This window comes from Xiphophorus hellerii, chromosome 14, assembly GCF_003331165.1.
Source record: "Xiphophorus hellerii strain 12219 chromosome 14, Xiphophorus_hellerii-4.1, whole genome shotgun sequence".
In the NCBI taxonomy this organism is placed as follows: Eukaryota; Metazoa; Chordata; class Actinopteri; order Cyprinodontiformes; family Poeciliidae; genus Xiphophorus; species Xiphophorus hellerii.
The window spans coordinates 21,384,648-21,397,969 of record NC_045685.1 but is presented as its reverse complement, the minus strand read 5'-3'; the positions used below and the strand labels follow the sequence as shown (position 1 = coordinate 21,397,969).

The following is a 13,322-nucleotide window of genomic DNA, read 5'->3' as shown; positions in this document are numbered from 1 at the left end:
AACGTAACCTTTAATTTATCTTGTGATCTATCTATTTATTGTTTATAGAAAAACTAGAAATGAGTAAGTGATGATTTCTAAGTTTCTTTCCCAGAGGTCTGGTCTGTTGCAGCAGCTGTCAGTAACTCCCTCTCCTCCCGGCTGCCTCTGTGATCAAAGTAAATTAGCTCGTAATCAGATACATACGCAAGCAGAAAAGCATGCAGTCTTTTCCCATAAGGCCAGTTTGTTATGTGGTTTCACGGGCAGCAGGTGTGTGAGAAGTTAACACACACACACACGCACAGAGAGAGAGAGAGGGGGAGCGGCATGGTGTGATTTAAAGAGCTGTCTTCTGGACAGTGTTGCTCCGGTCAGGGACGCTGTGGCGGCGCTGAGAGAGAGATCAGACTCTCCACACTTCGCTGGGATTCCAGCTCCTCATCTCCCCTCCACGTTTTGCCACGCAGCCCTGAACCGCCGTCGCCATGTGGCACGCGTCCCGCTCAGCTGTGCACGCAAGCCATGCGGCAAATTGATCGCATGTGAAATGCTAATGCGGGCTTTACTGTCCTCTGCATGTTAATATCACAATTTGAGCCATAAGATATCGATTAAAAGGTCCAGCGCGCTCTTCTTGTGACATTGAGGACACTGAGGTTTAAGAGCTCTGAAGATGTGGCATGCTTGGGTAGATAAAATGTGCGCGGCACAATCTCAGCTGGAGGTCATTTCAAGTGTAGAGCCACCAGATCCGAGGTCCCTCTGCTTCATTGCCCTGCTCTAATTACACTTTGGTGTTGTCTGCGCGGTTCTGTGCCAAGAACGATCCACATAGAGTCCAAACAGCTCCACTTGTTCTGAGAGAAACCAAACATACACCAGATATGACAGGCTGATAGAAATGAAAGCTGTTTGGAGGGAAAACAATGATCACCAAATGTCCAAATTATGAGTTATGTCTGCAGTTGAGGCTGGTTCAGAGAAAAGAGTGAGTCTGGTTGACTTATGGTGACGTATAATATAAAGTACAGAACAGGTTGGCTGTCATCAACAAACCTCTGGGAAATTGTAAAACAGCCGAAACACAAAATTTTTTTTGAAAGTTGCTTTGATTGAGAAATCCGTTAATCTCCATGGAAACAATTTGGCTGTGGGAAACGCCTGGGTGGACATAGCTCCGCCTTCTAGACGCAGCTCCTCCTCAGTGCTGCCGTTCAAATTCAAAAATACTTTAAATAGGCTTTTTTTTTGCTCTTTCAGGCGTCTCTTCCAAGCTACCAAGACTCCATCTCACAGAGCAGCTCCTTCAGACTAGCCAGAAGTAATTAGCAAACACCTGGTGGAACTATGCATCTTATTTTATGAGCTTAAATGTTGGTAAAAGCCCTTGTGAAAGGGTTAATAGAGGAGTGGTGTTGTGATGAGCCGGAGTTTTTAAAGAGACCCTATTTCAATCAGGAAATAAAATTTTATTTAAATCATATTTGATTAATGTAGTATTTTTCTAATGTCTGGAGCTAACATAGTTGCTTGATTTGGCTATAAAATGGAAAATACATAAAACTGCCCCTGCATATTTTACTGATATAGATATTAATATCAGATCAGTGCATCTCTAGTAGCAACTAGACCAAAATTACTTGGTAAGATTTGGTGTTTTTGCAGTGAAACGTTGTTGAGTGGGTAAAATTTCCAACAGGAAGTCAATAGCAGAGGGTCTGAACAAAACGCAGATTTTTTACCAAACTAGCTGACATGGCCATCGTTATATTGTGACTGGACCAAAGACGAGATGATTAGGCACAGTGAGAGACGAGAGCTGGAAAGACCCTGGGACAGACAGTTATAAGAGTCTAGATGTCCTTGAGATGATAAGTGTGGAGGGGGATCAAGGCTGTGGCAAAGAGGGAGAGAGAAGAAAGGGAGGTTAGAATGAGAGAAGAGGAGTGAGGTGATGGATTGAAAGGAGGGAGGAAGATAAAACAGTCCTCACTAAGCGTGGATTTTCCACAGCGTCCGCCCAGAGATGAGACAGTAAATTTCCCCGGATTCAGTGTGCGCTCTCCAAACGCCGCTGCACATTATTGATAAATCAGTATGTGTTAATGAGAGAAGCCAATGTGGTCTGATGAATCATGACACAATGAGCCTTAAACACACACACACACACGCAGAAAACGGAGAGTGTGTGACACACAGAAACTAATTTGCAGCACCAGGACGGACACTTAGCCTCTTCGCCGCAACAACAGCAACTCCGAGTGTTATTCCAGCCTGTTAACATCGAGCTATTTCTGTTTGATATCCAATAGGCGGCTTATCATCCTCATTAGATTATATCACACACACACAGAAAGCCGGGGTGAAATTATCTCTCACCTACACTCCCTTTCTCAATTATCACAGAATCTCATCATTTGTTTGTGTTTGTGTCTGCTGATTTATTAGTTTTTCTAAATGTGTGTGGGTGTGTTTTATTTTGCTGTGATTCTTGGTACCTGTGTGTGTGTGTGTGTGTTGTTGCAGGGCGAGATGACCTTGTTATAAGCTGAGTGGGCTGTAGTGCCGGGGCATCATTAGTATGGGTTAGGTTAGCCGGTGTTTGTGTGTGTTTGTGGAGGTTAGAGGGTAACACAGAGGGGGAGAGATGGGGAATAGCCACATAAGAGCGAACCAAAGGGTCAAAAAGGGACACACAAATTTGTCACCACCACCATCCGTCACGTAGAGGCAACAACTGTTTGAGGAAACACACACACAAACACACACCAACATGCATCTGCTATATTGTAACACCTCCTCCTCTCCTACAATAGCTTCAAATGGCCTTCAGCAGCACAAAGGGAGCCTGAACAATCCGGTCCCAATGTAATGACGCAGTAACAGACAGCGTTAGATGCATGATAACGTCTACACACAGGGAAAGACGTGGGCTTAAAATGGAGAGAACAGATTTTTACACCGGAATCTAACAATGTGCTGATACACTGAGGGTGCATTCACACCAGTTTAATCTAACTGGTTCATTTGGGGAGACGTGAATGTGCAATTGGACTCTGGTCCGCCCAAAAAACTCGGTCTCCGTTCGGTTGAAGTGAACTCTGAATGCATACAGTATATGAAGTGGACTATTTACCCTGGGCATTCTGGGTAAATATAATCAAAACACATGGAAGAAATTATTTGCGGTCTTTTGCCAAAGACTGAAGTACCAAGTGCACGATCTACCAATGAGTTAAATTGAGTAAAGCTAACAGCTAATCTGAGTATAGCTAAAAGCGAATCTGAGAAAAGCTAAGGGTTAATCTGAGTAAGACTAACTTCCCTAATTGTTTTGTAAGCTAATTTACATAATTGTTTTATGGTGTTTAAGACCCATCTAGAGACATGCATTGCAAATTAGCTAAGGGCATAAATGAATATATTAGCTAAGCTAAATTAGCTAAGGGAATAAATGTTTGTGTTTATATGTAACACCTGTCTCCATGTAAAGAAATAATAAAAAAGAAACAATTTCTCTGAGTTAAGCTATCAGCAAATTAGAGTCAAGTTAAAATCTAGTCAGATTCAAGCTAACAGCTAATCAGAGTCCTGCTAACTACTAATCTGAGTTAAGCTAACAGCAGTGCAAAACGCCTGGGTGGACCCAAGAGTCTGATAGCTTGACAGCTAATTACAGTGAAGCTAACATCACCTCTGAGTAAAGCAAACAGCTAATCAGAGTCAAGTTAAGAATTAAGAGCTAATCAGTCACTCTAACAGCTAATCTGGGTCAAGCTAACAGCTAATCTGAGTCAGGATAACTGCTTATCTTAGTCCAGCAAAGGTAAATATGTGAAAACCAGCTCTAAATTCAATATTACAGAGAAATTTACTAACTTAATATCTAGTGCATAAAATTGTGATTAGATGCAGTCACTGATTTTTTAAATTGGTACATCTTGAAATCACAAATACTTACGGTAAAGCAATGACATGCCGGAACATATTTTACCATCCAGATGAAGATGGCAAAAAAAAAAACAAAGACATTCTACAGATTCAAAACAAGACTGCTACTACTACCAATATTTTCAAGATAGAAAAATGACAAATATTAACAAAATTAACACAGAACTGTTTGACTAATATTTCAAATATATAGCAAACGGTTTCTCAGTTGTGCCACAATGTTAAAGAAAGATGTTATAGAGCACAATATTTTATTAAAACATGCCACTATTATTCTCTGGCTAGTCAATGGAAGGCAGTTAATGGCATAGTGATGGCAAACTGTAAGCAGGCCACTGAAGTTATGCCAGCAGGAGGAAGAAGAGAAGGAGGAGGAAGAGGAGGACACGACTTAGGAATATTCTAGTCGATTATTCTTGGCCAAGGGTCAAACGTGGCCTAAGGATGAAGCTCAGCGAGGGAGGAAGAAACTCACAGATGAGGAGAATTCACTCATACACACATATTCATGGCCAGAGGTCAGGAGTGTCCTACATACACCGGAGTGGAAAAGTATTTCCCCATTATAGTCTTCTTTACTGTCATACTTACTAGTTTCAGATCATCACAAAAATGTATCCCAGGCAAATACAGCCTGATAAATACAAAACAGTCTTCAGATGATTTTGTGTATTGAGAATAAAAAGCTACCAAGTCAAACCTCGCTAGGTGATAACTGGCGGTAACTGAATTTCCATTGACCATAAAATAATACAAAATCAAAGAAATTTGCTTCATGGAATCACTGTAAATTAGAAAATAAAATTAATTTTCAATAAAACGTTCTTGCACTAGGATGAGGTGATTTTTCTGCCATTTCAAAGCCCTTTTTGTGCTCAACATGATCAACAGCAGGATGTCACTACTGACAGAAACCACAAAGAAGACAACAGGAAGTAGTTGGAGCATGATGGTTGGTTTTTGTTGTTCTTTTTGGACAATAACTGTGTGCAAAACTATGTTGATGTTTCACTAATGTAAAAAAAACCCAACACAATTTTACAATTGTGGTGTTTCCAGTAAATAAAAGAATTGCACGTGACTGTGTTCAAACATGCTGCACCATCATTTCTACCACTTCCTGTTGTCTTCTTTGTGGTTTCCACCAGTAGTAACATGCAGTTTTTCACTTGTGTGATGTGAAAAAAGTGTCTCCATTGCAGTTTTACAAAATACATAAATTTTCATACAGTCAAAAAACCACTCACATTGCTTTATATTGAGCAAATATTTTTGTTCATAATTCCAATTTGTGCAATTATATGGTCAATGGAAACGCAGTTAATGTACAGTTGGTTTCATATATTTAATGAAACACCTGTTGCTACCATGATTTTTGATGATATCACATTAACAAGCTTATTCACGTGTGATTTTTATTCAGCTTCTTACTTAATAGAAACACCATAATTGCGAAATTGTGTTTTTTCGAAACAAATCTTAAGATAATTTTGTGGATCAACAAGAATGCAGAAAGTGGTTTCTGGATGGTAAGTCAACAACCAAACGCACTGGAATTCCGTTTGGGTTGCTAGGTAACGGGGCTGGGGTCTCCTGGGGTTGCTAGGTAACGGCGCAGTGCCCCTGGAATGTGACTTAACAACTTGGAGGTTTTTGAAATGTCTTATTTTCCAGACACCCAAAAATTAATTTATTACTAAAGCAACAGTTGGGTAGACTTTTTTTAAGCGCCTGGGCTGTTTTTAAAAATAGTTGAGAACAAAATAGAAATATAAAAACGTGCAAAATGTGAATTTTCCACAATATGTTCCCTTTGGAAAGGTTTGGGTAGTGCTTTTCAGTTAACAATGAAATGCTTGTTTTAAAACTGCATTTTGTATTTACTTGTTTGATGATTTTAAACACCTAAGCCGAACAAAACCAAGCAAAAATAGAGAAAATCTTCTAATCTTGTCCAATACAGCATACTAAATACTCAGAAAGCTCAAGGGAAAGATGGAGATGAATGTTCATTCACACACACTCAGTCATCCCTGCGCTTTTATGGATAAATATGTCATATGTAGCCCAATTTCAACTGAATCCATATGAAGCTGAGAGGTTGTTCGAGTGCAAATTAGTCCAAACAATAGCTATTATTCACGTGTGGCCTTTTCTCAAAGAGCCCTCACTGCCACGGCCTGTCCAACAAATTTTACAACCATAATTACAATAAGAGAGCGGTCGCCTCCATGGCAGCTGCTGCTTCCCCGTTAGAGGTTCCCCGCGTAATTATCATGATGAACTTGGCATACTCAGGTAATAAATACCACAAGTCACTCACACACAGCTGCTCTTACACAAGGTGGAAGGCGACACACACATTATGTGAAAATGGAGTCAGGTAGAAGAAGGAGCAGCAGTCAGGAAACCAGGAAATGGGTAATAACATGAAAACATGCTCCACGCAAAGACTGGGTCTATTCAAAGTATCATAAATGAATGTCCCTTTCATGTGGAGAGCAGAAAAAACTAATTAAACTACCCCCAAAAAATTATTTAGACAAATAAAGCAAGCAGAAACTAACTAAAAAAACCCCAAAAAACAATTATCAGAAGAAACTTTGTACTGTGATGTAATATTTACAATATATTTTAAATGGCAGTATTTGTGGTGATATGTTGTTAAAGTACTGCATCACTAATAAATGGTACTATTAAACAAATTATATCTAATCATAATTTTAATCAAAAAAAGAATAACAAAAATTCAAAGAAATGCTGTAATAACTCCTCCACACCTGTAGATGGCGGTAATGTCAACATAGTCAACCAATCAAATTACAAAATAAATGCTGAGTTGTGTTATTTTTGACATAATTTTAGCATTTTTTTATTTTAATTAACCTGACTATGGCACAACAGAGCCAGATGGATGTAAGAAAATAAAAAAGGAAACATCTAAAAGTTTTAGTTTCTACCTACATTCATAACGCGGAGGTGATGTAGCTAGCAAGGAGGATTTAACATTAATATACATTTAAAACTTTTACTCTGAAACATCAGCAACAATTTCAACATATGTGAAGTTTATGCTGCATATCTCAGTTTTTCTCATTAAAAAAGTGACATTTTCATGTAGACTGGAGGCTCAAACACAGAAAAAACTGATTGTTTTCCAAAATATTCACTAATGTTCACTGAATTATTTCCTCTGGGATTTAATGTCTATCTTACTAACACCAAACTGTTACAGCAACATTAATAAAACGTTACTTTGCTGTTATCTTACATGGTATTACCTCCTAAAATTTCAGATTAAAGTTGTACTGAAGTATTAATAGCTTTATCAGTAGCTTTGTTTTCATCCAATTGTCAAGTGAATCTCGAGCGAAATTTTAAAATGTAGAGAAGAAGAAGAAGAAGAAAAAAAATGTGAATTAAGCTTAATATACAGGAAGTAGAGGTTGAAAACTGGCATAAACTACTCAGAACTTAGTTGGGAAATGTGCTTCCAAAAAGTCCAAAAACCACCTCAAGCGTACGTAACAATTTTTGGTGAAACTGAGAAACTTATTTTAAAAAAATTTAAAACTCCATCAACATTTTCTAATGCGATACTTTAAAAAAAATGCTGATGGAAACTCAGTTAAAAATGGACATAAGTATAATGATAATGATTTATTCAAAATGTTGATTTTTCTCTCTACTTAATCTTAACATTTATCAGATAAATTTAGTGTGTAAGAGAAGCATTTTATTTGGTTTTACATTCAGTAGTGGTCTCTAATGAATGAAAACAGATTAAGCTGAAATTATAAGACTGATTTGATTAAAACCATCTAATAGCAGCTCATTAAAAAAAACAAAGTTAAACTGAGAGACCATCCAATCCTCGATCTGTTCATCATACTGAGGGTCAATGGAGCCTTTTACCCAATCAGACGACTTTTTTCCATGGTGGGAAACGTCTTCCCTCCATCTAAACACCAATAAGACCAAAAATATCATTATTGATTTTAGGAGGAAAACCCAGAAAGCACAAAGTCACTTTAGTCAAAGGTCAAGTCTGCTTAAGGAAACTCTGCCATTTTTATATTAACCATGTTTTACCGTGTCTTTATTGAGATTTATCCTTTTAATTGGTGTCATGATTTAACACCAAGGACTTCCCTTCAGTAGAATTATTATGAGAAAAAGTCAAAAAATAGTTTTTCAGTGGCTCTAACTCTCTTCCCTATGTAAACAATAACTTATTTGTCATGTATGTGAATGAAACACATTTCTATTTAGCAAAATCAAACGTAATGTGGGCAGATTTCTTTGGTGTTTAGATAGAAGACATGGACAAACATGTTTTCTCAAATATATAGTCTGTGTTTAAACTGAAGTAGCAACAGCAAAGTCTAAACCAGGGTGTCCAAACTTTTTTGCCAACTGGGCCAAAATTGTCAACTCCAAAGAAGTCATGGGCCAAAAAACCCAACGTAACATCAAGCAAATAAAGTAGCTCGATATTTATTGTAGATCAAAAACTTGGAAGTGATTTTTATAATGATGTTTTAGGGTCATTGTAGGTAGGAAAAAAAGGAGCAAATAAATTTCCACCAAAAACTCAGAAAATTTGTGATTAATCTCAGAAATTCTCTGGAAAAGTTGGAAAGTTTCTAGAAAAACATTCAAATGAAAATTTTCAACATTTGAAATTTTCCACGTTTTTTTCAGAAAATTTCTTATGTTGATCTAAAAATGTGATTTTCTAAAAGTAAATTTTCTTGTTTTTTCTAGGAATTTTCTGAGATTACTCTCTAAAGTTATGACTTTTTTTGTCAACAATTTACAGCCTTTTTTTCTACAACTGCCCTAATACAGCTTAGCAGATTTTGCATGTTTGCTGTATTAAAGGAAAGACATCGATTTCCAGTTTCTTTCTGAATAAATTTATTATCAGTAATAAGAACAGGATTTGGGTCTCTCTATTTCATAACGCTTGCTATATTTAGCCAAGTGTAAGAAAGAATAAAAGCTGATTTGGGTGCTGCAAAGTTGACTTTCAGTAAAAGTCTCTGGGTTTTACCTTTTGTTAAAGTTAGAAAAACAAGAATACTTTGTTCCTGTGTAAGAAAATTATGTTGGTAACAATGACCCTGATTACAAATTAAAAGTCTCATCTGTAACATTTTTTAATTGCAGTTTGGGGGCCGCACAAAATAAGTCCAAGGGCCCCCGGGCCACAGTTTGGACACCCCTGGTCTAAACTAATGTAACCATGTTGTTGAAATGGTTTTATGTTTCCAGAATTGCGCTGCAAAAATACCAAATCTTACCAAGTATTTTTGATTTCTAGTGCAAATATCTTGTAAGACTTGAAATGAGACTAAAATAACTTATAAGTAACTTTTCAGCACAATATAGTAGCTTGTTTTAAGTAAATAATTCCTTAATATTCATTTTAAAAAGTACTAGTTCCATTGGCAGATTATTTTACTTATGTCTCATTATAAGTAAAATAATCTGCCAATGGAAATAGTAGTTTTTCACCAATATTAAGGAATTATTTACCTAAAATGTGTCCCTATATCTTGCTTAAACGTTACTTATTTGTTATTTTATTATTTCAAGTGTACTAAATACTTTAAGATTTTTTGTTTTTGCAGTGATATTATATGGTTTCAACCTTTAAAACGTGCCCAAAATGCCCAAAACTAATTACACAGCAGGAAAAAAGGTAAATATATGGCAAAAGCTTAGATAAAACCGAAGCAAAATTGTTGTCTTCATTGGTTTGTAATAACCACAATTAGCTGCAACACATGTAAAAGTGTGTGAGCTGCCTTCACTAAAGCCCTGGCAGAGTCCCGGCCTTCAGAATCAGAAATGAGACGTCTCCTGACATTTTTATTTAGTGCTGTGTATCACTGTCGGTTAGAGCCAAGTTCACCGTGTGCCTCCAGATTTACCAGCATGTGTCCGTGTGCCGACACGTGCCCCAACAGAGCCATCTCTGCAGTCACAACGCGGTGGTCAGTGTAACTGAACCGTGCACGTTAAGCTGGAGTTTACTCCCCTTCCTGCTGATGCTGTTATGCAGAGCTGTGAAGAAGGATTGGTTGGGACGTTTTCCAGATTCAGATTAAGTTCTGAAGTCTGAAATTAAAAGGCTGTGCATGTACTCTGGTGAGGCTTTCCAGTTCAGGATTAATAAAAATCCGTTTAGCTGTAAAACTCAGCAAGGAAGGACAGAAAGTCAACTCACCCGGTCTTTTTTCCATTTTTCTCCCTCGACTGCCACATAGTCGAACTTTCGATATCAATATGAGGATTTGTTTCTGGCAGAGCGACTTGTTGCTCTTTGGGCACGGCTTGCGCTTGCTGGCAATCTGCCGGTTTGCTTGGGGGTCCTTGACCTCCCTTCGCTGGCGAATGAGGGAGCTGGCGAGAGCGGCCATCTTCCCAGTGCCGAGCCTTACCCCTCTTCGCCGGCCTTTGGCGGCTCGGTGGCGCCCAGGGGTCCAGGGGTTCCTCGGGCGACCCCCACCGCCCGCTCACCCAGCACGTTGAAGCACCGCTGAGGGGAAAGCTGCAGATTGGACGAAGACGTTGGGGTGGTTCCGATTCAGGACGGTCCAAAGAAATAAGGAGGAAGATGTGAAAACAAGGGTGGCTACTTCAAAATCCCGTAGAGATTCGATGAAAGCAGGTGAAGAAGGTGAAGAAATAGATGATTTTTTTGGTTTGAAGTCACCGATCTTCTGCTGGGACGAGCCATTTCCAATTCCCCCGAGAGCATTCCCGGCTCCGGCCAAGTTCAGCTCAACCAAGTCCAAAAGGACACCGAACCATCCGCCACATCATGAGCCCAAACACAAATCAGTCCAGATTTCAGCCCCTTCACCTTCTGTCCTTCACCAGTGAAATTTCTCCATCCGTGACCGCGTCGGAGCAAGACGAGTCAGAAGAAGCACTCCCGTCCGGCCCGTGTTATCAGGTCTGCAAGCTTGTCAAGGGACGCGGTCCTTGATGAATGGAGCGTGCCTTGATTCCAGGCTCTCTCTCTAGCTCCCCTGGCATCACCCCTCTGATCACTTGCGCGCTGAGAGAAGAAGGAAAAAGAGACACAAAGGCTTGATGAATCCACTACTGCCCAGAGACAGAGGTGACATTCAAAAACAAGCGAGAAAGAATGCAGGGAAGAGGGAGGGGGGTTCAAGAAGAAGAGCATTCAGTCTCTCGTATTCCCCCCTTCTGTCCGATCGAGCTCTCCAACTCTGAGAGCGGAGCGCGGCGCTGTGTCCTTCAGCCAGGCATGCCGCCTCACAGCAGGGGGACAGGGGATGAATGAATGTAGAGGAGGAGATGAGATGACGAGGGTGGGGGTTAGTGGAGTGATCTTGCAGGTAGATGTGCCTTACTCTCATGCGCGTGTCTCCGCTGGAGGGGGACAGTGGTCCGGTCCGGTCGGGGCGCAGGGGTGTCCATGAATGTGTGGAGAGGAGTCAGTGATCGGGGGGCAACCTCTCTGAATGCGCACGTGTAGATGGAGCGGTGGCACAAGGTGAAGGTGTGTGACAGAGGCATGTGAAGGGGTGAGTGAGTGTGTGTGTGACTCGGCGTCTCATTCGTCCCTGTTCACAGTGCATTACTGAGCGAGTATGCTTCACACACACACGCCAACACACACACACACACGCAGTCCCGCTCTCTCTCTTTAATTCATTTCCCTGAACACTCCTCTTTCTCTTTCCCATTTCTCCTCCCCCTCCGTCTTTCAGATCCCGCCTTCCACGTCGGAGATTTTAGGTCCCACCTATCGCCTGGGACGGGGTTGGGTTGGGTCGGGCTTGGCGGGGGTTGGTGGGGTACCCCTGGCTCCACCCTTTCTCCCCCTCAACACCACGCTCTGAATGATGTTGGCTTAAAGAGACAAACTGAGCCAGCCTGTCAGTGCTGAGCTCTGGAAAGGACGTAAAGATGCCGTGACACAGTCTGGGCCAGTCAGCAACCTTACGTCACCGCCGTCATGTACGCCAAACACTAAAACGCTCCATCAAACACTTGTACCGCCTGGCTTAACATGACAAGAAGTCGGATTTGACCGGATATGAACAAGGACCTTTGCACAAAAACTCTGGTCTACAGAGATCCCGGCTGCTTGTTGTAGGTAGTTCTAAAGCCAACTTTCAGTAAGTCAAAGATCTGAATGCGAGTATTTGACTGTTTCTCTTTTTTATGCTTTGGTGATCACCTGATGATTCATAACTTGTAAAATTGTGAGTGTTAAATGGGTTTTTGTCATGTTTTTGGTCCAAGACACCCATGTAAATGAGATTTTAAAACTCAGAGTGTTTCTGCCGCTTTAAGGTCACCTATTATGCTTAGTCAAACAGCTTAGGATAAGTCTATTGGCTAAAATGAGTCTTAATAATGAGGTTGTATTCTGGTAAGTTCTGTTTTGAGTTCCTTTCAGAACCAGCCGTTTTAGTCACTTCAAATAAGCTGCTGTTGCTGGCTGCGCCCCCCAACTCAACTTTTACACTCGCACATGAAAATGGCTGGAAACAGATGTGCAATTACACAACCATACTCCTTTGAAAAGCAGTAGTAGAGCCTCCTGCACAACCAACAAGAATGCAGCAAGTGGTTTCTGGATGGTAAGTCAACAACAAAACACTTTTCTCTTCCAACAAGCATTGTACAGCGCATAGAGTGGTAAAACTAACTGATCAAATGTGCTGGAGCTCTGCTTGGGTTGCTAGGTAATGGCGCAGTGCCAGTCCAATGTGACCTAACAATTGGGAGGTTTGTGAAACGACTCATTTTCCAGACACCAAAACACATTTTCTAATTGCCCGAGAGCAGCTGAGACTCACATAAAAGTATAAAAACAAGCAAAATATGAATTTTTAATAATGGTTCCCTTTAATAAAAATGCACAGTGGCTCAGTTTTAGGACTGCTGCCTTGCAGAAAGATGGTCCTGGGTGTGAATCCCAGTCTGGGGTCTTTCTGCATGTTCTCCTTATCCGTATCTGGGTTCTCTCTGGGTACTCCTGCTTCATTCCAGCCATGAAAGGACACGAAAGATACCAAACAATATTGAATGAGTAAAGTCTGTACCCCCGTTCCCTTCCATAACAGTGGAGTTGACAAGGCAGATTCTGTTCCTGTCTTAAAGTCAGGGTAGTTTGCTCACTTATAGGAGAAAAGATGTCATTTTTGGAGTTAAACAAGAGTTTTAGATTTACTTAGCAACCGTAGGAGAAAATTCACTTAGTGGAGCCGCGGTGATAAACTGCCCACACAAGCTGAAAAAAGGGTGAAAAATAATTTCCGCTCTGATGTTATACAAGGTTTGCATTAAACTGAGATGACAGCTAAGCAAGAGTGCTCACCCCTTGGAGCAGCCGGCAT

The 13,322-nt window shown here is 40.3% G+C and overlaps 1 protein-coding gene across 1 annotated transcript in view; it reads right to left on the bottom strand.

Moving 5' to 3' along the window:
* Positions 1-11,696, bottom strand: part of fgf11a (fibroblast growth factor 11a) — a 75,120-nt gene extending 63,424 nt beyond the window's left edge. Inside the window, exons 1-2 of the mRNA XM_032584119.1 lie at positions 11,325-11,696; positions 10,169-11,005 (exon numbers count right to left, since the gene is read on the bottom strand). Coding sequence (XP_032440010.1) covers positions 10,169-10,361 — 193 coding nt within the window. The 5' untranslated portion in view covers positions 10,362-11,005; positions 11,325-11,696. The remainder of the gene's footprint in view (positions 1-10,168; positions 11,006-11,324) is intronic.
* Positions 11,697-13,322: the final 1,626 nt, after the last annotated feature.